We start from the raw sequence: 24,335 nt of genomic DNA, 5'->3' as shown, positions 1-24,335 counted from the left end.
TATATCAACAATTCTGCCTTTGTCCATCACCGAGCCCTTCATCCAAACGAACCGATCAACAGATGCAAGACGCTCAACTAGGCCAAGCATATGGTCAAGCCGAATAGGCCACGCGGGGCGATTAGCCCAATAGAGCCAAGTGAGCGGATTGATCGAGAAAGGTTAGTCGATCCGATTGGTCTAGTTGGGTTCGATAGCACGATTAGCCGGATTGCGGAGAGTATAGTCAATCGAGCCACATATTGGTTGGCTGAACTAGGCAAGTTGCTTGGTCAAACTCATCTCATCAACTTCTTTTTGTAAAATGACACAAATAAACTCCGATACATTAGGACAAAATCGAATTGTAGCCGTTATGATTTCATAATTACTATAACTAATATCTTCTCGTACACCAGGACAATTATGTTAGAGCAATTACAATTTTATTACTGCTAAAATAAATTGAATCGTATTATAATTATTATGAAATCATAGTTGTTATAATATAAAAATTAAATAAAAAATAATAATATAAAATAATATTGAAAGATATTTAGATAAATACATATGATAAAATAATGAGATGGAATGTCTTTTTAATAAAAATAAAAATAGAATTAGAACCGTTAAACGGGTCAATCCACGGCGGGGGTAGGTCAACCCATAGCGGGCCCATCATATGGCAGGGCGGAGTGGGCCGACCCACCAATTGGACAGGTTACGAAATCTCCAATCCAACCCAACTCAAGGCGGGCCGCGGGTTAGGCGAGTCAACCCGTAGGTCTGCTAAAAAATAAAAAAAATATTAAAAATTTTAAATTTTAATTATAATTTAAATTGATTAAGTTGAAATTTTTAAGTTTGAATTATAATTTTTAAGCTTCAATTATAATTTAAATAGATCAAACCCAGTAATTCATTCAATTTTGTACTTTAATTTTAAAATATAAAATAAATAAATAAACTTTTTCAATCCGCAGGTCAACCCAAGCCCGTCACGGGCCAACCCACGTGGATAGCGGGCCTAGGCGGATCAATCCATCTTAAAATGAATTGATAAAATTTTAACTCAACCCGTTTAAATTACTTGGCGGGAGCCACTCCGGCGGCCCTAATCCAAATTGACGCCTATAAATAGATATCCGGTGCCCTTTTGATTTTTGTTCAGAAATGACTAAAAGCAAGTAAATCACAAACACGCAAATCACGTGCTGGTGTCCGTGTTCGGGCATTCATTTCCGGCCTCCTTTTCGGCGTCTCCACCTCCACCGGCCTTTTTCATTATTCATGGGAGCGGGAAGGCGACATGGTCCAGGCAGCACGAGAAGACAGGCCCCACCGCCGTCACGTGATATCGGAAGGAGCAGGCGACGCCGTCCGCGCGGCGGAAGCGACGACGGCCCCCGGCAAAAGCCACCCCGATTCACGGACCGCCGCGCGCCGGCCAAATTTTGGGCGGCGAAAGACGAAGCGGGTGGGGCCCGGCTCTTCCTTCCTTTTTTGCTGGAAATAAATAATAATAATAATTAAAGAAAAAAAAGGCAGAGTTTGGCGCGGTGGGAATTTAAGGCATTTGGGTTTAATTTTTTTTATTTAAAAGTTTAGGAAAATAAAAAATTAAAAAGGAAAATATCAAAATAGTTTGTATTTTTATTTTTTTTAAATATGTTTTTTATATTTCAAAATAGCAAAAGTTTGTGCAAAGTCTAGCATGTCCCCACGTGTGGGCTGAGTCCCCTTTGCCCAACTTAATTCCCATATTAAGCTATATATATATATATATATATATATATATATATATATATATATATATATTAGATTTAATAAAGTTTATTTTTATTCATTTGAATAAATAAACTTAAATAACTCATTAAATTAAATGAACAAATTTAAATTTATAAGAATTTTCAGTTCATTAATATTCATGAATAAAAATTATTCACAACTAAATTTTTTTAAAAAATAAATAAATTTATAAATCAAACTCACTAACTAATTAAATAAATTTAAAAATATAAAAACTTTAAAAATCAAATAAGCTCTAACTCAAATCAAAATATTAAGTCAAACTTAAACATTCCAAGAGTTGAATACTTATTCATGGTCCTAAATTCATTCACTCTACTTTCTCTTATCTATATGTCTAAATCGACAATTCCTCCACTCAACTTTCTCCACAATTCTTCCACTCAACTTTCTCTCATTGGCAAACAATAAGTGCATTGACGTGGTCAAAAATTCTCTCTTTATACTTAGTCAAAAATTCTAATTCAACTCGAATATTTAAATTAATTGTTATTATTTTGTTAACAAATTTAATGGTATTAAAAATTAAAGGTAAAATAATAAGAAAAATATATATTGCTCAACTCAGTGTAGTAGGATCGAGTTAGGATCCCGTCCAAGGTCTCTACTCTTCCATGTAGAATCGAACGGCCAATGATGCACGACATCGGAGGGCTGATTGCAGGGGATCCTCATTCTTCAGCTTAAGACTCCGCCATCGACAGGCTCCTCCCGGTCCTCTTCGAGAAGAAGAAGCAGAGGAGGCACTCGATCGATGAGGATCCGAGTGGAGGAGGAGGAGGAGGAGGAGGAGGAGAAGAGGAGGAGCGGAATCAGCAGCTCGTCGGCGATGCCGTCCCGCGCGGTGCGAGAAACCGGTGTGAAAGAGTTGCAGGAGAAGAAGCAGCAGAACGAGGCGGAGGGAGGCGGCGGGAGGACGATGGTGGTGGGTGTAAAGATGGACGCCGATAGCCGGGAACTCCTCACCTGGTCCCTCGTCAAACTCGCCGACGCCGGCGATCGCGTCATCGCCCTGCACGTCCTCCCCTTAACCCCGCTCGGTACTTTTTTCCGCCGCTGATTGAATGTGCATCTTCTCTTTTCCGGCCTTCTAATCGCTCTTCTTTTCGGCGGTAGACTCGTCGGAGGACGGCCTCAGCTGCTCCTACTCCTCTATCTTATCTCTCATCAAAGAGTTCGACGCCACGCTCGCCGCCTACGAGGGGTTCTGCAACCTAAAGCAGGTGGGTTTTGGAGGCTTCTCCGCCGCTTTCCTTTGGTGGGTGCGCTAATTTAATTTCTTCAATCTTGATTCCTTGATAGGTTGAGTTGAAGATGAAGATAGCGCGAGGGTTCTCCGTCCGCAAGGTTTTGGTCCGCGAAGCCCTCTCCTACCGAGCCGGCAAGCTTGTCGTCGGCGCCGCTAAGCACGATCGCGCTCTTGGGTGAGTTGATTCGATCAAATTTTATACAAATTCTTCCCCTGATCGCTGTTTCGGTTGATTTAAAAGCTATTGATTTCGTTTAGGTATTCATTCAACTCGATCGCCAAGTACTGTGCGAGGAAGCTACCTCGAGATTGCTCAGTTTTCGAGGTGAGCAACAGCAAGATCGTCTTCAAGAGAGAAGCCTCTGTGGCTTCTCAGCTCGTAGGTTGGTTGCCTGTTTACAATATTGCTGGATGATTTCAAATTTGATGTGTATCGCCTGATTCACTTCTATTTTGACTACGATCCAATCGATGATAGATGATAAGGAAACCCACAGGGAAGCTAAGAACATAACAACAGCATATGCAGGCGGGCAAGCGTTGGATAGGAGCTACACAAAGCTCCTAAACGCAAGAACAAGATCCTCTAATCTGAACAAAGGCAGCTCCGGCTGCCTTGAGATCATAGAGAAAGATGATACAATGAAGGCTGCGACGGAGTCTGAAAAAGATCCATCTTTGGCTCTGGTTCGTGAGAGGAAAGGTGAACCTGATTCTTCAAGCTCCATTTCGCTTCTTTCTCATGAGGAAGTGAGACTTGGTTGGCCTCTCCTCAGAAAACGAGTGCCACCTGACACCCGAACTGCTTCAACTGATGGATCGCATATCTCAGTTGTTCAATGGGCGATGCGTCTGCCAAGTCGATTCTCTGCAGCATCCACAGTTCATCCAGACTCCAAGCCCATGCATTCACACACTGTAGAAGAAGAAACGGAATTTCCCAAGGAATTGGAACATCTCCGAGACAAGTGCTCATCAGTTTGCAGATTGTTCAGCTACAAGGAACTCGCTCATATGACTTCTGGCTTCTCACCAGGTTCTCTACTTTCACCCATCTGTTATCTTCCCTGTAGATTTGATTGGATCAACAGCAATGGCAAGAACTTAGCTTTAGATATTTGTGAAACATGCAGATAAAATGATCGGGAAAGGAGGCAGCAGTCGCGTTTACAAGGGTTGCCTTTCAGATGGAAAGGAATTGGCAGTGAAAATTCTGAAACCCTCTGCAGATGTAATGGAGGAATTCGTGACAGAAATCGAGATCACGACATCCTTGCATCATAAGAACATTGTTTCTTTGGTTGGATTTTGCATTGAAAAGGAGAATCTCATATTGGTCTATGATTTCCTATCAAGAGGTAGCTTAGAGGACAACCTTCATGGTGAGAACATACCAGTTTAATTCGGAAATACTTGTTTTCGTGTGTACTTCGATTCGATCATCAGTCTTGTAATAAAATCCTATTTGTTGTCAGGTGAGAGTTTGATCAAAAATGTTCTTGGCTGGCCCGAGAGGTACAAGGTGGCAGTGGGCATTGCTGAGGCATTGAATTATCTTCATGGCGCCGGCAATGCTCAACCTGTGATCCATAGAGATGTGAAGTCCTCCAACATTCTCCTCTCAGAAGATTTTGAACCAAAGGTGTACAAAAAATCGAAGAAAACTTTTTTGATCCATTCTATCTCACCAATTACTCATTTTTGAACTTTTTTATGCTTAAGTTGGCTGATTTTGGACTTGCTAAATGGGCATCACTTTCGGCATCACAACTGATATGCAGTGATGTAGCCGGAACTTTCGGGTCAGTTGTCATTCTTAATCATCCTGAGACCTTTCATTAAGCAAGTTAGTTAAGAATTGATCTAGTTAACATGCCGCAAGTCTTGTTTCTATATAGCTATTTGGCTCCAGAATATTTCATGTATGGAAAGGTGAACGAAAAAATCGATGTCTATGCTTTCGGTGTGGTACTTTTGGAGCTTATCTCAGGAAGGAAGCCCGTCAACACAGGGTGCCCCAAGGGCCAAGAGAGCTTGGTTATGTGGGTACGTCCTAGTTCAAAATTCTATATTTTGTGTGAGAACAACAAAACAGTAAGATTTTATTCAGAATTTCTATAAATTTTGAGCAATATTTTGGTCCTAATAACAGGCAATGCCAATCCTCCAAGGTGGGGGAGTTAAGGAGCTTCTTGATCCATGTTTAGGAAATAGTTACAATGAGGCTCAACTAGAAAGTATGATCCTAGCCATCTCCCTTTGTATTAAGCGCGCCTCTCGATCTCGGCCTCATATGACACTTGTAAGATCTCATCATCATTATGCTCATTCCAAACTATCGCGTATTCGGTAATAGTTCTAATTTCAGTTTATCATAGGTACTGAAACTGCTGCAAGGTGATGATGAGGTTCTGCGATGGGCGAGATTGCAAGTCCAAAATTCAAAAGAGTTGGATGGGTTGGATGATGAGAATAACAACATCCAATCTCATATCACTCTCGCACTAGAAGACATAGACGATGATTCGTCGTCATCGGTCAGCAGCATAGAACCACCGACAGCAAGCTTATCCCTCGAGGAGTATTTGCAAGGCAGATGGAGTCGCTCCTCGAGTTTTGATTGACCATTTTTTCACTATAATTTTAACTTGTTCTTCTAGGAGGATGGATGTGAGGTAGTGTTGGTACCCCCTCCTCTCCTTGAGCAATTGTTGGGACAATTTCATTTCCAGTTGAGAAGTTCCTCAGCCTAAAGGATGAGAGGAACATAGAAAGCTCGAAAAGCTTGTATCCCGAGCGATTGGGCATCCGGATAAAATTCTTTGTATCAAGTCACTACAAGGTTTAAGTGGCACTATACAAAAGACAATCAGATCTTGTGTATTTTGATGCTTGATCGGTTGACGCCTAACCGATGATAAAACACAAGGGTAGGAAGTGAGGATGAGATTGTGCAATAATTTCTTTTGTTGTATGAATTTATGATATAAAGTCTGCTATAATACATTTATTGATTTGGATCCATCAGGATCATGATTGGAATCAATCAAAATCGTGATTACTAATTGAATTGATTAAGGTTGATCTCGAGTGATTGGAATCAACCAAATCCATTATTGGGAGGTGGCATATTCGCCTTCCGGAGCATAGTTAAATTGGTTATGATAGAACAGAATTGTTGAAGTGGCAAGGGCCAAGATAATGTCCTCTTCTTTTGTCATAGTCAACTATGACTTTCTAATTTATTTCTTCATAAATGATTGTGGGATTGACCGTGGTCAACTATGACTTTTTAATTTATTTCTTCATAAATGATTGTAAGATTTGTGAAACTAGTGGATTCTTTTTTTTTTTTTTTTTGAAAAGGGTGGTGGCACATTCAATGTTGTTAGCAGTTGGAACCTCTGCCACCACCCTAACTCTATGACGTTAATCTTGTTGAATGATCTACCTGGTTTGATGTCATTTATAGAATCCATAAAATCTAACTATAATTAGGGTTAGCATTCAGTTTAATTAATTGAATCAAACTAATCAAAACTGAACTAACTAAATTAAAAAAATTTTTAAACAAACCGAATCGATTGAAATTTACTACTAAATCAAATAGATCGCTCCAAAATAAAATCGATTAATTTGATAATCAAAATCTCCACAGTCGAGTACTCCTTCACAAACAATTGACTGTTACGTGGATAATCGACTGTTGAACTTACTGTATTTGATTTGTGAATGTTACTGAGTCACTCGATTGCCAAATTTACTGTCTAACTAAACCAGCAGTCGACTGATCCTAATATATTAGTCTATTGATATGTTAAACCAGTTCAGTTGAACTCTAACATTTAAAATCGAAACCGAATTAAATAAACTGAAATAATTAAGATTTTTTTTTAAAAAAAAATCACAATAACCTAACCAAAATTTCAAATTAAATTGGTTTAGTTGATTATTTCAATTTAACTGAGATTTTGCTCATCCCTCACTATCACTTATAGCCTCTTGTCAATTGGTCAAAAGTTTCACTCAAAAGACTACATAATCTAACCTTATTTAGCTAAACACATCATCCTCGATGATAACCCAAAGACCCAAGATTTCATTTCATTTGTAACCTAGTTGCTCTTGAGTTCATCTTGTGTCAAAACCCTCAACCCCTTGTATGCCCTAAATTCAAAGTTTACTTTCACATATCATTCTTCTTTGTTCACCTACGGAGTCCTCCTTTAGTTACACTTCCTTAGAGTTCACATTGTTAGAAATTTTCAACGCCTTCGATGCTCCAAGCCATCCATCACTGATCCCCGTCAAGTTCACATTGTTACCAACTTTAAACCATCGAGTATAATTCATCCAATTTGATTGTCATGTTAATCATGACGACAACTCGACCACGACGAGTCACATGGTTTTTGAACTTTATGTGCGCTTAGCTAAGTTCTTGCGCACTTGATGCACATATCATTATTTTAATCAAACCTAATTTGAATCTTTTTACAAACTCATCAAAATAGTGTGGCCAAAACTAACCACAGAAGCATTATAGTACCAACAAATAATGCATCAACGATCATGCATCGTTGATGTCAAGTAGTTGTACATAGTAGAAGTTTGAGATAAGAAAACCTAAGACCGTTGCAAGCAAGGTTGTTAAGGTGATAAAGTCAACCACAACTTCCCGATTTACTTTCTCTTAGATAATTATAAGACCGACTGTGTGAGACTGCTAGAGTGACAGATTCCATCTTTTACTACAATTAAATTGATAAAGTCCTAAAGAGGAGAGGCAATGGGTCAGGAAGGAGGTAATCTCATTGTAAAAGGTGGTTGAGGCTTACTATAACTTTTGAAGATTTTCGTCAAGAACATATACTATGACCTTCAAAGAAGAGTTAGGTCTTATGAGTTTAGGCTTCTAGTTTGTTTGCTCATCTACAGTCTTGCCCCTTGTGTGAATATATGACAACAATTGCCGCAAAGGAGCAACCAAATTTTTATACAAAATTCAAAAACAATTCGATCAGACCTATTCTTATATATATATAAATATATCATATGATCTGATTGTCTATTGTAACAAAAGAATCATCCATGGATTTGTGGGAGGGTATAGGAAGGAGGAACCAGTTACTGACTCCATATTCACCTGATGTGGGGTACAGAAAGGCTGCCCATCTGAAGAACTCTAGGAAGAATCTGACATTTTCAAAATAGAAATACTGTGAATTTACAATGAGGAAGCAAAGTTTTAAATAAAATCACAAGATGCCTACCTCCCCACATCTTGCGTTTATTTTTAAGGAAACGAAATCATCGGCCCGTGTCTCGCCTATGTTGACTACTGCAACAGGAGCACCTGCTTCATGCGCAGCTCTGTGAAGTAAAATTTTTACACATGGGTAAGTAAGAACGCCAGTTACATCCTTTTATAATGCAAGAAAGAGTGAAAAAAGATTATTGGACAAGCAAGCTCTATAAGAGGAATAGGTTTTGAATTGTACTTTAAAACTTAAATTAGTGTTTATCAATTATTTGACAAATGATAAGAATTGTTTACATTAGTCAAAGTAGAGCAGTCAAAGTAGAGCAAGCTAACCAAGGATCCTTGAATTACATAACTCAGATTCAATATGCTGACAAAGAAAATAAGGTAAACTAACACATATATACTATGTACCTAACTAGCCTGAAAGCAGACATAGTCATTACTGATGAACCAATGACTAGAAAACTGTCACATTCTCTTGCAGCTTCCCTAGCCTTATCAGCTCTTTCTTTAGGGACATTATCACCAAAAAAGACAACCTTCAGAGTTCAAAGAAAAAAGTTATCAAATAGCACTAGGAAAATAGAAAATGAAACCAATACCACACATAGAACCACATCTACAACATCATGAACTGACAATGACAATCAAGTTCACTGAGTATGTACTATGGATCCTCATCGTCATCATCAATAGCAATAACAACAATCCAAATTGTCCCAACTAGTTATAATAGAATGATAGATCCTACCCCTCCATTAAGAACCTTACAAAGCTATATCACTAGCCATTTTCAAATTAATTAAATCATCTTTTTATTTCATTAACTAAACTTTTATGTGGTGTTCCTCTACCACTTACATTTTCCATTTTAATCACAACTCTTTTAAATATAAAATCTGTTAATGGCCTTAACATATCTATATCTTCTCAAAATATTCTCATTTTATTATCAAGTCAAAACACAACTAATTGCTTTCACATATTAGCTTTTTTCATTTTATCCTTTTCTAGTGACTCTTAATCATTTTAACATTCTTATCTCTGCTATATTAACATTAACCTTTTGTGTTGCTTCTTAATATCCAACCCCCTGATTTATAAATGATGAAGGGTTGTACCACACTTGCAAAACTTTTTATTTACAAGAAGCAGACAGGACTTCAAAAGCTCCACTCTATTTGGACCATAAATTATTTATTTTATTAATAATAATATCTTTATCAACAAGTTCTTAAGAATCATGGGTCCAAGATATCAAGAACTCTTACAAGAATTTCATTAGCAATCATCTTATTCATTTCTAATTACTGAAGCCACATCTTCTATATTCAACTTAGTACTACTTAACTTGAAACCCTTAGTTTTTCTCCAATTCAAGCTTCTAATTTAATTAGTTGACACTGTCATCAATTAGCACAATATCATGTGTAAATGACATATACCAAAGGCATTTATCTTGGACATAAGTTGAGAGATCATCTAGTACCAACATAGAAAGAAAAAAAAACTTATAGCCGTTATAAACCTACAGTTCTCGGAATTCAATATAGCCTCAGTGCAAATGAAAAAAAAAACAATTGCAATACAAAAGGGAACAAAATATCAAACATAAATTTTTAATCTTAATAAGTCAATCTTATACCAGTGAATAAAGTAGATAACCATTTTCCACAGGGAAGTTAAAATCTGCAATGATAAATAAATTTGGAGAAATAGAAATGGATAAATTTGCACAAAATGAATTCATGGCTCTTTTGTTAAAAAAGAAATATATCAACAGAATTTTCGAATGAGATTTTGATTTACAAGTTTTAACACAGTTTTGTCCAACACCAAGTCCTGGACTAAAAGCTAAAGGGGTGCATTTAAAATGAAATACACACAGATCTGGTATATCAAATCTACTTAACAAGAGAAATATCCTATATTAAAAGGCGCATGATCTTCTTGTAGCTAGCCAATATTATCCCGTTCCAAATGATTTGACTATAACTAGCCAACACTACATGATCTTAGCTAAAATGTTGATGCAAAAAAATTATATGGCATTAAACATTCATGGGTTAATCTTAGAAATAGCTTGTTCAATTTTGACTTCAAAATAACTAAACTACATCAACTTTGATGCTTATGACTAAATTAACACAAAGAGTAATATGAAGAGATATATAAAAAATGAATCATTAACCATAATGCTTGACATAAGTACTTGCTTTATTGTATTCATAAGTCTCATAGGATGCTTAACATGTGCAGGTAGACAAGACTGTTATCATATTACTGAGTGGTATTCTCACATCAGGTTTTAGCATTCCACCACATAGCTGACAGTTTGGAATTTCAAAATCCTCCTCCCAATATTTGGCATCTATCTCAATGTCAGCATCAGGTCGTTGGTGCATTCCAAAGCTTTTATCTGAACCAGGATCTCCAGATTCCAGACTTTCAATTGATGCAGCCCACTACAACATTGTATCTCAATGCATTACACTACATTCACCGTGATCCCACCAGAAGAAGAATTGCAAAGATGACCAAAACTGTCAGTTGTTTTCATGTCATCGTACTAAAAAGAAAACTAGTATTTAATTGATGCATCAACCAGTTCAAAATTGCTAAATAGAAAATGAATTAAACAAAATCGATATAAATAACTGTGTAACTATCACTCAGTGTATTGTTTTATCACACGACATGACGTCGGGCGGGATATCGATTATCCTGCAAGTTGTATTGATTCCGTTGATCGACTGTGAACGCCGAAAATCAATCTTCTAAAACTTGTTGATTCGAAAGAATACCAAGAAATAGGAAAATAAACGGCACTGTAGACCCAAAACCCTAAGACACAAAGAAAGGGGGGAAATCCTAAAAGAAAAGAAAAAAATCTTAATAGATTCTAAATTCTAAAAACCCTAAACGGATTCAAAATCCAAGAATGCAACAGATAAAACTAATTCTAAAAAATAAAATAAAATCTTCACATCCTCATGCATCATTAATTTATTGTAATTCGACTTATTGTTGGATATCAAAAATAAATTTAGGTAACATATTGTTTGATGTTATGCAGAACCAATAACATCATTTATTGTGTCGCAAACTATAGATTATAAAATGGTTTATTCACACAACATGTGGATGTGAGTGTTCCATATTCTTTTGTGTTGCTGGAGCAGGTGCATATCTAATGAATAATCAAGGACAAGTACTTTGAGATTTCATGGAGTCACTTGAGCTTGTATTTGGTTGGGTGCAAAACTGGAAAGCTATGTATTGGGATAGAGTTGACCTGGAGTAGAGAGATTCGATCGCTCATTATCTTCACGAACAGCATGATGGGTATTATGTGCATCAGCAGACATGGCCCTTCTCATGATTCTTGAATGGATGTGTTAATGCAATTCCAGAATGATGGCAAAGAGATTGGCAGATTGCAATTAAACATATCCTATGGGTACAAAACGAGGAGGCAGATCCTCTAACAAAATCAGCTGCCAAGTTGTGTTGTGGTAGAACTGTATTAACCGAGTCAGAGGCCTTTCTTATGGGGGATTTACCCCATAAGGATTGGGTCGATGCACCTTGTTTAAACTCATAGTAGTTTTTAATACATTGGCCTAAGTGCCTGCCTTCTTGCCAAAAAAATAGAATATGATTTATTCCAAACTTTACCTTGAGAAGTAACATGGTAAATATTTTGTATTGTTTACAATAACATTGCAAAGCATAAAAACCCAGATACACATTTTATTACCATGAACTTGATTGTTCTGTATGGATAGATGATTTATAGCAATACACCTGGTAGGAGGAATGAAAAAATCCATGATCTTATCATTAATATGATTCAGTTACGTACCTTTGGATTAAGGGACTTGACCCTGTCTTGAAATGAATCGCGATTAATGGAATTTCCACACTCTAAACACACTACAGTATAAACAGTTCCATGCAATTCAAGTGGGTTGCTACCAGCTCGATGGTGCAACCTGCAAATAGATCATTGATTCTGAAGCGAGGAAAAAAATTTGAACATTAATTACATCATAAGAATAGTCATCTTACCTATCTACATTTTGGGTGACCATGTAATAAATTCGGCCAATCTTCTCCAATGATGATAGCGCATGATGAGCTGCATTGGGCTGTGCTGAAATGAATCTTATCCATCCAGCATAGCTCCTAGCCCAATAACGCCTCCGGGCACGGATTGACCGAACAAATTCCTAGTTACAAAAGTTTTCAAGTGGTGCAAATATTCAGTTTAGAGTCATGAATCGGTAAAATTTCTACTCATCCATGAGAAGAAGCAAAAGAGAGCTGGGTTCTTGTTGAACGAATTTTAGCTGCTAGTGAGATGACATTTGAGCACATCTTGAGTGAACATATCCATAGTGATGTAGGGGTAAACCCACAGGTCCAATACTCAACCTACCTTAGTGGCATGTAGCTTAGTGATGTAGAATTAATGTGAATCTGACGCATGTATAAAGACATTGTTGAGACAGTTAGATTTATAATTCGAAGATCCTCAGTGTGATGATTGATGTTTCTAGTAAACATTGCTTATTGCAGTATCCTACTATTTACCTTTTTTGCTTGTATGCTACAAACTATTGTATTCCTATTAGCCTTTGCTCCCCCCCCCCCCCCCCCCCCCCCAACCCCACAAAAAAAAAACCCTTGCATTAATGGTCACATCAGCAATCATCTAGACCCCTAAATTGTGTGTATTTGTAAGTAAACCCTAATCTATTTACAATTAGGTCTTTGACACTCCCTCAAGCTGGTATGAAAAATATTAGAAAATATTCTAGATTGCTACACATGTAGTTGATTCTAAGAAAAACACTTAGTGCGCATTCACTTTCTCTCGAATAAAGTAATAATCATCCACTATATATGTCATTGGATGGCACTTCTCCATGATAAATTAATAATCAACCACTATATATTTTGATCTGAAATACTAGATTGGAAGCGATTTAGAGTTAATTCTAAAAATTATTAGTACATAATACCATAAAATATAAAAAATACAAGTAGATATGGAATAAATATTGATATAAAATTAGAATAATCATTTCCAAATATATTTTTATTAAATTTTTTAATATGTTTATTATTAGAGTAGGTTAAAATATAAAAAAGGAATTATGTTATTATCCAAACTTTAACTATTTAAAATTATATAAATGGATATTTTTGACATCTCAAGTCATATGACCAATTGACCTAGTTCTTAAAAACCAACCCAACCAACTGATTTTCACAAAACCAATTGGTTCAACTGATTTTTTTTTACCAATTTCCTCACATGTCCAACCCAAGATCAAATTTGAACCAGAGAAGTATTCGGTTCCTGTTTTATGGTCCAATCAACAGTTCGGCTGGCTTTTATAACTATGTGCTAGAGTGACATGGATAGAATGAGGTGTTTGTGTAAATACCAAAGAAAAGAGAAATCTTACCAAACATATGCCCAAACACAGATAATGAATTTAAGTATTTGGCCTGGTGATGTGCACAAGAAATAGAGTGGCATTCCTCAACCAAGTATAAAACACACTAAGTTGATACATTCTAAATGGAGAAATCATTTATACTCATCAACCAGTAGGGCAATAGAATGGTCAGTGCTAAAAAGCCTGCCACCAAGGAGGCCAGACTGAACATATTGCTTAGGTTGCAACATTTCAAAAATTGAAGTGAAAGCCACAAAGAAAGGATGCACAAGCTCTGATGGTTCAACACTAAAGGTCTATTTACCTAGAGGACTGAAGCACTTTCTGCAAATTGGCTCCGAAGTCTCAGCAAAATAAGCATCCTTTCCTTCATTTAACCAGGAGTAAGTGCCAGCAGAAGGGGTTCAAAGTTCCTTTTGCAAAAGGATTTCCCAAACTGCTTCCATCCGAAATCGAGGGAAGTGGAAATTTCTATGAAAGCCAAAGAAATTACATCAATACACTTCCTCCCATTCTAGATCATCTTTCACATTTCACATCTGGTTGGAACAAGCAACAAATGGCAAGTTGTACAAGAGTTTGACTGCTAGTTGTGGTCAGTGAAATGTGGTCAGATGGAGAACTCTTGTTGAGCAAATGAGATCAGACAGATGTGCAAGATTGGCTAAGACCGACTGAGGTTGATAGGATCGGCTAAGAAAGGATGAGGTTGGCTTAGATTTGCCGAGGTCGATGAGATCGGTTAGATGTGCAAGAGGAACAGCAAGGCATCTGAATGGATAAGATGAGGCTGCAAGCAAGAGAAATTGAGGAGAGGGGTTGTGCAAGATGTGCAAGATCAACAAGAGGGGCAACTGGCTTCTTTTATTCTTTTGCATTTCTATGAAAATAATTTTTTTGAAGGGGAGCCTTGGCACAACAATAAAGTTGTTGTCATATGATCTTGTGTAATTTTTCAAGTAGTGGAAATAGTCTCTTGCAATGTAGGGTAAGACTGCATGCAATAGACTTTTCCTCAAGACCCTGCATTGGTGAGAGTTTTGTGCACCGGACTGTCCTTTTTGTGAAAACAATTTTTTCCCTCTTCTCCTCACTTTCTTTCCTTCTAGTTTCCTTTCCCTTATCTCCCTTAGGCTTCTGTTCTCTAGGGTAACAAGGCCCCAAAGTGAATAACAATTGAAAAAAAGATTGCTCCTGAAAATCAATATGAGACCAGTGAAAATGGATTTAAAACTAATCCAAAACCAGTGGCAAAAACAATCTCTACTGAAATCTATGGTGGATAAATCTGCAATCATGAAGCTAAAATCTAGAAATTTAAAGATTGATCAGGCTTTTAATATTGAGTAGATTTAGTGGCAAACAGACATGGGCAGAAATGTATTTGCAGATTCTCCTAGAATCAGAAGTTGCATGATATTGCAAATTGGACAGAAATCTGGATGTAGAATCCATAATTTGTGGGCAGGGAATAGGAAACTGCTGCCAGAAATCTAGAAGAACTTGGCAGCAAGAAAGAGTACCAGTAGAAGAGAAAGATATCTCTCAAGAAGACTGATGAAAACTGATGAAGTATTTAGACAAAGAAGAAAACTGGGGGAGAAGAAGACGAAATAGCTGATGAAATCAAGGTGACAACACCTCAGCGGTGATGAAATCACTAATCATGCAATCGCCTGATTTCCTAGAGAATTGAATCCTAAGATCACTTGCGTGAAAGGCAACCATGTCTGAACAGCACAAATTGCAATGTAGGGGGAAAAACTAAAAAGGCCACACGATCAAGAGGGAAAACAAAGAGTTAAAAGAACGTGATGACCCTTTTCTGCGCTGAAGATGTCGAACAGAGGAATTCATGTGATGTACGGACAGTGACAAGCACCCAATTGAGGCTCTGATACCATGTTAGACAGGTAAAATTATTAAGGATTTATTTCACTACGGTAGTCTCCTCTAAATTTATATTGTCTTATTGTCACTCTTACATTTAAATATCTAACTTTGGTATATTTATAAATAACACTAATCTATTTAAAATTAGGTCCTTGGTAGTTCAGATATTGGAATGAGTCATTAGATCCCGCTCTAAGATGTATCTGCTTCTGGGGCTTTGGGAACTTATTTGGACTTGCAGAGATCTCATCTCATTGTCTTGTTTACCTTTAATTTCAGTTATTCATGCATGATGTGAGCATCTTCTGTTATTACAGTTATTTGTAGTCTCTAGATCTTTTATCATTATGTAGTTGCAGACAGTTTACAGTTAGTAATGCTGTCCAATTGAAGTTACTATGCCAACTCCTTACCATTTTGTTTGTTATGCCCTAAGCTGACATAGTGTTTAATTGCACGGCTAGTGCTCTTGCTACAATATTTAATGGTTAACATAATATTTGCTGACAGACATCATTGTCAATTCTATCCTAATTGTGTGAAAGAGCCCACTTGGGTCGTGACACAGTTTGTTTTCAAAATGGAGGACCCAGTTAATGGACAAAATATAAGTAATCTTTAGGCATACTTAAACAAAATAAAGATCATGATGTTAGAGCTAAAGATCACCAATAGTAATTTTGTCTAATGAGTTAAATCACCTGATGAGTGATTGGCTTAAATCCAGTACTATAGGCTCCATTTGGGCTGTGAAAGTAAGGAAAGCAAACAATGACAAAAAAGAACCAATAAGCTTTAAAATTAAATTTCAGACTTGTAAACCTTCTATAGTCAGGAATTCCAGACTCTGTGCTTATTCCAGCTCCAGTCAACACCATGAGTTTGTGACTGAGGTAAATTAAGAGGCAATCACTAAATAGAACAAAAACGATAGAGAGACAACATTTCTAACTGTGTTCATTTTCTTTCTCATGACTCAACCAAAGATATCGAATGTGAAAAAAATGAAGCAATACCTTTGATCAATAAAATCATTCAGAAGGTTGACATCTCCAGCGCTAGGAGGATCAGAATGAGGAACTATCTTCCTTTTATTCAAATTCTGGAAGCGAGATTCATTATTATCTTTCAATGACGACCTATAAGTAGAATAGCTGCTGCTTGTCAACAGTTGACTTATGCAGCATCTAGATATAGATTCCCTCCTTCTGGTGTATAATGATCCATATGCCAAAGTTGATTGAACAGTTGACATGTGAATACGAGAACCTAACAAATGATAACCTGTAAACTACTCTTGAGCTAAATATGTTTCCCGAAGACACCCAAAAGAAAATTTTAACATGTAATAAGCTAACTTGCCTTTTGATAGCAAACCAATAGCTTCTTGTAGACTTTCAACAAGCTGCAATTTGTGGATAACAAAGTGTCAATGAAATTTTGGAGAAGCAAATTTTTTCTTATCGCACATGGGACTTGTAGAAATTATATATGCAAGACCAAATGGAAACCAGGTCTGATAACAATGGAGCTAACACTAAGGTCTGCATTGCTAGAAAATAATTTATCTGTAAAATATTGCCTACGAAAACCTTGTACAGAGAAAAAAGATTATTTTCTTTTATTTGCCAATGTTGTTGAAAATACATTCCGGTGCTTCCTTCCTTTTCGCCTTGCCATCATCTCTGCCACCAGTCATTCTCTCCATCATCTCTGATGACCCTTCCTCCTATAAGATGATGCATAAGCCCCCTTTTGGTGTCTACTCCAATTCTATTGTCATCTTCTGGAACCGTACTAGAGCTGCTTCATGGAAGAGCGGATGAGAGGACAGAGAGGGTGGCAATAGTGGAGGTAAGTTTGCAAATCAGCTGAAAAGGATGAGGTGCATAGGAGGCAGCAGTAGAGAGGATGAGGGAGCGAAGGGGGCACTGATGGAGAGGATGAGGATTGGAAGGGATGAGTGGTGCAAATGGAAGTGGATAGGAAAAAGAGGACAAGAAGCAAAGGGTGGCTCACAAAGAGGCATGACAATGTGGCAAACAGGTTCAAGTGGGGATGACGGTGGAAGGCTTGCATGGACATGGGGAAAATGTCTTCCAGTCGTTTAATGGGAAAGTCATTTTCTCCAAAAAGAAAAAGAAAAAAAACAATTTCTATTGACCAACTCATTATTTTCTGATAACCACAATCTTACATAAAAACATTTACATGAAACAAACCGACTCTAAAGTGATATACTCTCTCCAATGAAAAAATTAAGTGGACTAGGCAGTGTAGAAATTGTGTCCAGATAGGTTTCTATGATGCAACTTTGAATTAGTCAATCTCAACTAAGTACTATGACAAGAATACAGATGACAAGTTGCATGCATGGTAAAGCAGGTAATAACATCAGAATATGTTATGCAATCCTGAAAGCATAGAACCTCAAGCCAAGCACATTTATATGTCACCATATTATTCGACAAATGATAACAACAATATGATGCATGGTATGCATCCAGCTAAATTGACTACAACAACAATATTTCTTATGTCTATCAAAAACAACGCTCAATTGCGTTAGATCTATAGCAAGAAATCTTCACAAGAGAGGTAGGATGCATCCCTGCACTCTAGTTCAACAATCGTAAATACAAAAGACAACAATCTATTATTACCATCAACCATAAAAGGCACACCTGGTACTTACTACTTAGGTGTGTTGCATCTATGTCAAACATCTTTTGTATATATCTTCTGAATACTCTTGTACCGGTACCAAAAGCCCAATAAAACCTTTCAAAATGATTTGAAGGGTCACTTTTAATTACCTATGTGCCAGCATCGTGATACATCAACTCTCTTAGAAACCCAGTGAGGTCACTATAGGCTAAGTCATAATCACGTCTGACCCTTTAAAGAGTCTTCTCCTTATCTATGTAAGTCTTCTTATGATCCCTCATTATCATTTTAGGGGACAAACTGTCCCTACACTTCAAATGCAATAAAAGCATATGTACGAGATGATTGGCTAAAGTTGTGTTGTGCATTAATGTTGGTCTTGAAACTTTGTAATTGTAAAAGATCTTTGCAAATTGCCTTTACAAGATGTGCTTGGGAGACTTTAGGTATGCACTCAAAACACTTTTTAACAGCATACATTCATAGGGCTATCTTGAAGTCATCCTTTGAGGGAAACATTTGTCAATCAATCAGGCTAAATTCTTTTCCAATAAATCATAAATACAAACCTAGCAATTCAGCAATAGAAGACCAACATAAAGGTCCCTATCAAGTTGATCATCTAGAGCTTAAACTGTGCACTTGTGACATTTGTGTGTTTATCTCAGATAAGATCATCAGGCTCCTGCAAAGAGTATTCTAGCTCATCATACCGAGCAAGATCCATTTTTAATACCTCCAAAATCATTATTAAAAGTGAAATGACAGTTGTCAAAAATAAATTCATCATTGAACCTTTGCAGACTAAGCTTGTCATTGATTGATACATCATTGTCATTAATGGAGATGTTAAGACCTATATGCATATGGCTAGAGGTAGGGATAACCGGACTAATTCGGAAATTCGATTCGGTTTATTTAGTTGTTCATTTTTAAAAAATATATATATCAATTTCAGTTAAATCAGTTTGGTTTCTGGTTTTAAATTTTAGAAATCGATTAAACTAATTAAACCAATTTTTTTATTAAATAATAATAAAAATATTAATAATTTTTATTAAACCAATTAAGTTTTTATTAAAAATTTTTATTTAAAAAAAATAGTTAATTCAGTTGCTGACCAAATTAACCAATTTTGTATCGGTTCGGTTTTAATGGTAAAATTTGGTTAGTTCGGTTTTAACCGAATGCTCGGCCCTAGCTAGAGGATAGAATACTTGAGGGAACTTGTGTCGCCGTAGATTCACCAATTCCTATTATATTTAGACTTTTACTACAGTGACCTACCTCCCCCATCCAAAGAAATGTTTAAAATTTAAGGTCCTCCAATACAAAGAGAAGTTCCTTGGGTAATGGTGACTTCCTATTCAAAATAAATACTAAAAGAAATTGTAAGCATTTGATCTCTCATTCTCTAACTATGAACACATTAGATCTATACATAGTAATTTTGATCAAAACTACATGCACCTAAATTGATCAAAATTAAAAAACAAAGGCATAAAATAATCTAAAGGCTCCAAAGAACAAACCAAATGAATCATTTTGAAATTGGGCAAGTTTAGGTGCATACTACAATTTTAGTTAAAAGTGTCACATTGAAGGGGAACCTTGGCACAATGGTAAAGTTATTGTTGTATAACCTGGAGGTCACGGATTCGAGCCACGAAAACAACCTCTTGCAAAATAGGATAAGGTTGCATATAGACTATTCTCCGAGACCCGCATTGGCCGGAGCTTCATGCATAAGGCTGTCCTTTTTTGTCAAAAGTGTCACATTGCCTCCTAGGGCTTAAACAACATAACTAAAAACATAAATGATTCCAAAAGGTCCAAGAACACAATAGTTTTAAAATGTAGGCAGTTTATGTCTATGTGACAATTTTAGTTGTAGCAATTTTGACTAGAACTATCATATCTAAATTGGTCAAAATTAGAAACGAAAGGCATAGAACAACCCAAAGCATCCAAGAAAAACAAGGGGTCACCATTAAAATTTGTGCATGGGCAGTTTAGGTTACAATGTCCATAAGCTTCAAACAATAGAACTAAGGGCATAAAATTACTCTATAGGCTCTAGGAACATAATTGAGGTTCATTGTGAATTTGGGCAGTTTAGGTTCATGTGCAGTTTTTTAGCCCCTAAACTAGTCAACATTAGAGGGGGAAAAAACTTATAGAATGGCCACTAAAATTTGAATAGTTTAGGATCATGTGTCAAATTTAGCCACATCTGTACATGAACCTAAATTGGTCAAAAACAAAGGTATAAAATTACTCCACTGGATCTAGGGAACACAACAGAGGTGTCATTTTTGAAGTTTGAGCAATTTTAGTTTTAGCCAAAACTATTCCATAGTTCATGTAGTTTTGGCTAAAATTGTTACATGAACCTAAACGGGTTTAATTAGAAAGAAAGGCATAGAACAACTTCAAAGAGTTGAGGGAAAACAACACAGAGATCACCTTTAAAATTTGGATAGTTTAGGTCCATAGTAGTTTTGGTTAAATTTGGTATATGGAACTAAATTGATCAAAATTAGAAAACAAAGACATAATATTGCCCTGAAAGGTTCAAGAAACACTTGAGAGGGGGTCATCTTTGGAACTTACATAGTCTAGGTCCATATAGCATTTTTTGGTCAAAACCACTATATATACCTAAATTAATCAAAATTAGAAATCAAACTTGGGTGCTATATGTGCATAAAGCAATTTGTATAAAACTAGTACATGTACATAAACTAGTCAAAATTGGAAAGCAAAGATATAAGATAACTCCACAAGCTTCAACGAACATAACAAAGGGTCGTTTGTGAAATTTGGACAATTTAGAATCATTTGAGAGTTTTGGCCACATCTGCTATATGAGCCTAGACGATTCTAAATTGGAAAGAAAAGGTATACAATAACTCCAAAGGCTGAGATCTTTGAAATTGACCAAATTTAGGTCTATACAGCTATTTTGACCAAAATTGTTATATTGACATAAACTGGTCAAAATTGGAATAAGTGAAATTTAGGCTTGTTAAAGATCTAAAAAATAGGAAAAACTCAGAGTGGGTGCCAAAAGAATTTAAAATATCTACTTATTTCGGATTTCTATAGACTTAGGTGGGTCCAAAAGTGTTATATGACTATAAACAACAAATACATCAAAAAAAGGAAACAAAAAGGCATAAATATATAGAAAAGAACGATACTGTAGATTAGAGAAGGGGAAACATCTGTCCCAAGATATAAAACTACATTTACAGGGAAATGAAAAAACATTTGCAGGAAGACAAAGCAGAGTAGATTTTGCAGCTTAACCAAGGAATTCAAAAAAGGCTATTGTTCCAGTGGTATTGCAGTATTAAACTTATAGTTGGTTTTTCGCGTATACAGGTTTGGGTGACGGATTAGCTCGAAAAAGGTATTTTTTATGAACGGGCGAATAGTTCAAGTGAGTTTAGATGGCATTAAAGACTTTATCACAACTTGGTGTGCGCCCTAAACAAAAGTGCGTGGAGGCTGGAGCACCCCGGTGAGAAAAACGACAAGTACAATTTAAGAACTTTATCAAACATATTTTCCCCTCTTTATTTCATATTTGCTCAGTACCTGAGCTATAATATCTCAGGCATCATTCTTTTTTTCACACACAATCGCTAACATCGACGGAGTACTGCCTTTCCTGAATGCATAGTTTGAAAACCCCTCTTTCTCACATTCCTCCGGCAAATCGTATCATTGAAGCAAGAAATAGACTCTTCCCCTCCCACTAACACTCACCAACGCTAACCGGTAGCCAGACCTAAAATGATCCTAATTGATGGAGCAAAGGCCCAAGTTTAGAGAGAGAGACAGCGAGAGAGAGAGAAAGTTTACTGCGGCGGCATGGCGGTGTGCGGCCGTCTTCATTGTGATCGCCAGGGGAGGAAGGTGAGATCGGAATTGCGGCGAAGTCGCGGAAATTGGTTGGTCGTCATCGCCCCACCGACGGCAGAAAGACCTCGTGAACGCCGCCGTGCCCACTATTTCATTTGCGTGGCGTAGGCTTTTTTGATTGAAAGCGAGGACTAAAGATACTCGCCCACCCGTTACCCGCCTCTTCACCTCTTTTTCTTTTAAAAAGGTCTCTTAAAACTTTATCAAAAAAACATTTTAATTTCACCGATCATCATTAAAAAAACTTTATTAAAAAATTTCACCGATCATGCATCACTTTATAATCAACATTTCAAAATTATGGAGTTCTTTTATAATTAAAAATTAATTCATAAATATATTATTAATTACATAAGTATTTTACCGTTGCAATTATTTGTGACTTATATGAGTGGCTTATATGACATGATGACCAAATTCTAATTTGATAAATATGTGCACATGTGAAACTCTAATTACTTTCTAACAAAATTCTATTAAAATTTTAGGACCATAATTATAATTATAAATGAATGTGATCAATATTATAATTAAAGAATTTGATTTAAAGACTAATGTAATAGTATGGATACTACATGTATAATTTTTAATTTTTTGAGAGATAATATTAGAAATAAATAAACTTAGATAATTATAAATATAGCTTATGATCCTAGTTTACAAAATGATGTTTTAGTTTTGTACTCTATCAACAAAACTCTCTAGATTCTTAAGAAAATCTATAAATTGAAGATCATTGTTCGAAATTAACTGCAAACTATGAGTTCTATTATGCTTTTGCAATTCTGATTATTATGTTTATGATTTCTTGAGAATTGAATAGAGTTTAGAGTTTTGTATTGAGATATCCCTATCTACTTTTTACTACAATGGTCTCAAAGCTAGGTTTTGTTCCAAATTCTTAAGAAATTATTATATTTTAATTATTCGTACGTCTATGTCTATTGTTTTATCTTTCCATCTTGTTTATCATCGGATTTTGAGATTTGGATGTCGAAATACAGAATAAATCGACCAAATCCAGATCGATTCCCGACAGCATAAATGGCCCACGAGGGGCAACCATAATGGAACGAGTGGTCATCGAAAATAGCTGTTGAAAATCAATGCCGTCGGAAATTGCCTTCTCGAGATGGTCTAGTGTTGATCGTTTCCTTATGAAATGTCATCGGTTGACGGTGGTTCAGTCAGAAAGAGCAGTAGCCTAATTCGATCAAAAATCAGTGTTTTATTTTTTTATTTTTCATTTTTTTTGGATGGTTGGGTCAGTTTTGGAGATACAACGGGGTTTTCTCAATTATGTCGATTTGAAAAATAAACGACGTGGTTTTAGTTTTTGCCATTTTGATATTTAAAAAAATATATCAAATTTTCAAATTAACAGTGGTTTGGTTTAACTGGTATTGTGAGTCTAGGGTTTATGGTTTAAGGATTATTACAACAAATGTATCATTTGTAAATAATAATATTGTCCAAAGATTTAATATTGTTGTTGTACTATGTATCTTTCGATGGGATTTGCCATTTATTTTAATTTATTCGACATTAGTATGTTATTTATGTTATATTCTTATGTTCTTTTTACAACAAATGTTGCTACTATTTCTACTAACTTAAATTCAGTGTCGATCCATAATGGGGCAAATTTTAAGGATTGGAAAGAGAACATTCTTATTGTTGTCGATTGCATGGATTGAGATCTTGCAATTAGGACAGAGCAACATACTATTCCTACAGATTTTAGTATCTTTGAACAGAGAACTAATTATGAGAAGTGGGATCGCTCTAACCGCATGAGTCTTATGATCATCAAGCACGACATACTTGAGGCTTTAGAGGTGTGGTGTCGATAGTGCCACCAAAGCTAAGGAATATCTTGATGAGATTGAGAAGCGCTTTACCGAAAGTAATAAAGCAGAAACAAGTACAATTCTGAAAAGCTTGATTTCCATGAAGTATAAAGGTAAGAAAATTATTTAGGAATATATTATGGAAATGTCTCACCTTGTATCAAGGTTGAAGGCACTTAATCTTAAATTGTCGGGCACCATGCTTGTGTATTTAGTGTTTA

The 24,335-nt window shown here is 36.2% G+C and overlaps 2 protein-coding genes across 4 annotated transcripts; one reads left to right on the top strand and one right to left on the bottom strand.

The window, feature by feature from the left end:
* The first annotated feature begins 2,542 nt into the window (after nt 1–2,542).
* On the top strand, nt 2,543–6,059 carry LOC141830977 (protein kinase STUNTED-like). The gene is made up of 11 exons (XM_074718429.1): nt 2,543–2,828; nt 2,905–3,011; nt 3,091–3,212; nt 3,296–3,420; nt 3,516–4,073; nt 4,171–4,419; nt 4,513–4,679; nt 4,760–4,839; nt 4,936–5,083; nt 5,190–5,339; nt 5,416–6,059. The coding sequence occupies exons 1-11, from the start codon at nt 2,543–2,545 to the stop codon at nt 5,659–5,661; spliced, it is 2,238 nt and encodes a 745-aa protein (XP_074574530.1). The 3' UTR covers nt 5,662–6,059.
* Nucleotides 6,060–7,954: 1,895 nt separating this feature from the next.
* Nucleotides 7,955–22,338, bottom strand: LOC141830835 (NAD-dependent protein deacylase SRT2). Of its 3 annotated transcripts, XM_074718276.1 has the most exons (11): nt 22,205–22,338; nt 17,030–17,072; nt 16,684–16,951; nt 16,490–16,555; nt 16,369–16,414; nt 12,375–12,535; nt 12,169–12,298; nt 10,604–10,768; nt 8,715–8,842; nt 8,311–8,410; nt 7,955–8,233 (listed from the first exon to the last, which is right to left on the bottom strand). In XM_074718276.1, exons 1-11 carry the CDS (start codon nt 22,235–22,237, stop codon nt 8,180–8,182), a joined length of 1,194 nt encoding a protein of 397 aa, XP_074574377.1. In that variant the 5' UTR covers nt 22,238–22,338; the 3' UTR covers nt 7,955–8,179. The 3 variants fall into 3 exon arrangements, 2 of the variants coding, with proteins under 2 accessions (XP_074574377.1, XP_074574378.1); XM_074718277.1 differs by lacking the exon at nt 10,604–10,768; XR_012601991.1 differs by lacking the exon at nt 7,955–8,233 and having other exon boundaries at nt 10,555–10,768.
* Between the last annotated feature and the right edge of the window lie 1,997 nt (nt 22,339–24,335).

The sequence above is a fragment of the Curcuma longa genome, chromosome 6 (assembly GCF_044706935.1).
Source record: "Curcuma longa cultivar G26 ecotype Majalengka, Jawa Barat chromosome 6, ITB_CL_G26_1.1, whole genome shotgun sequence".
NCBI lineage: Eukaryota > Viridiplantae > Streptophyta > Magnoliopsida > Zingiberales > Zingiberaceae > Curcuma > Curcuma longa.
The sequence above is the reverse complement of the archived record's forward strand: the minus strand, read 5'-3'. Positions and strand labels throughout refer to the sequence as shown.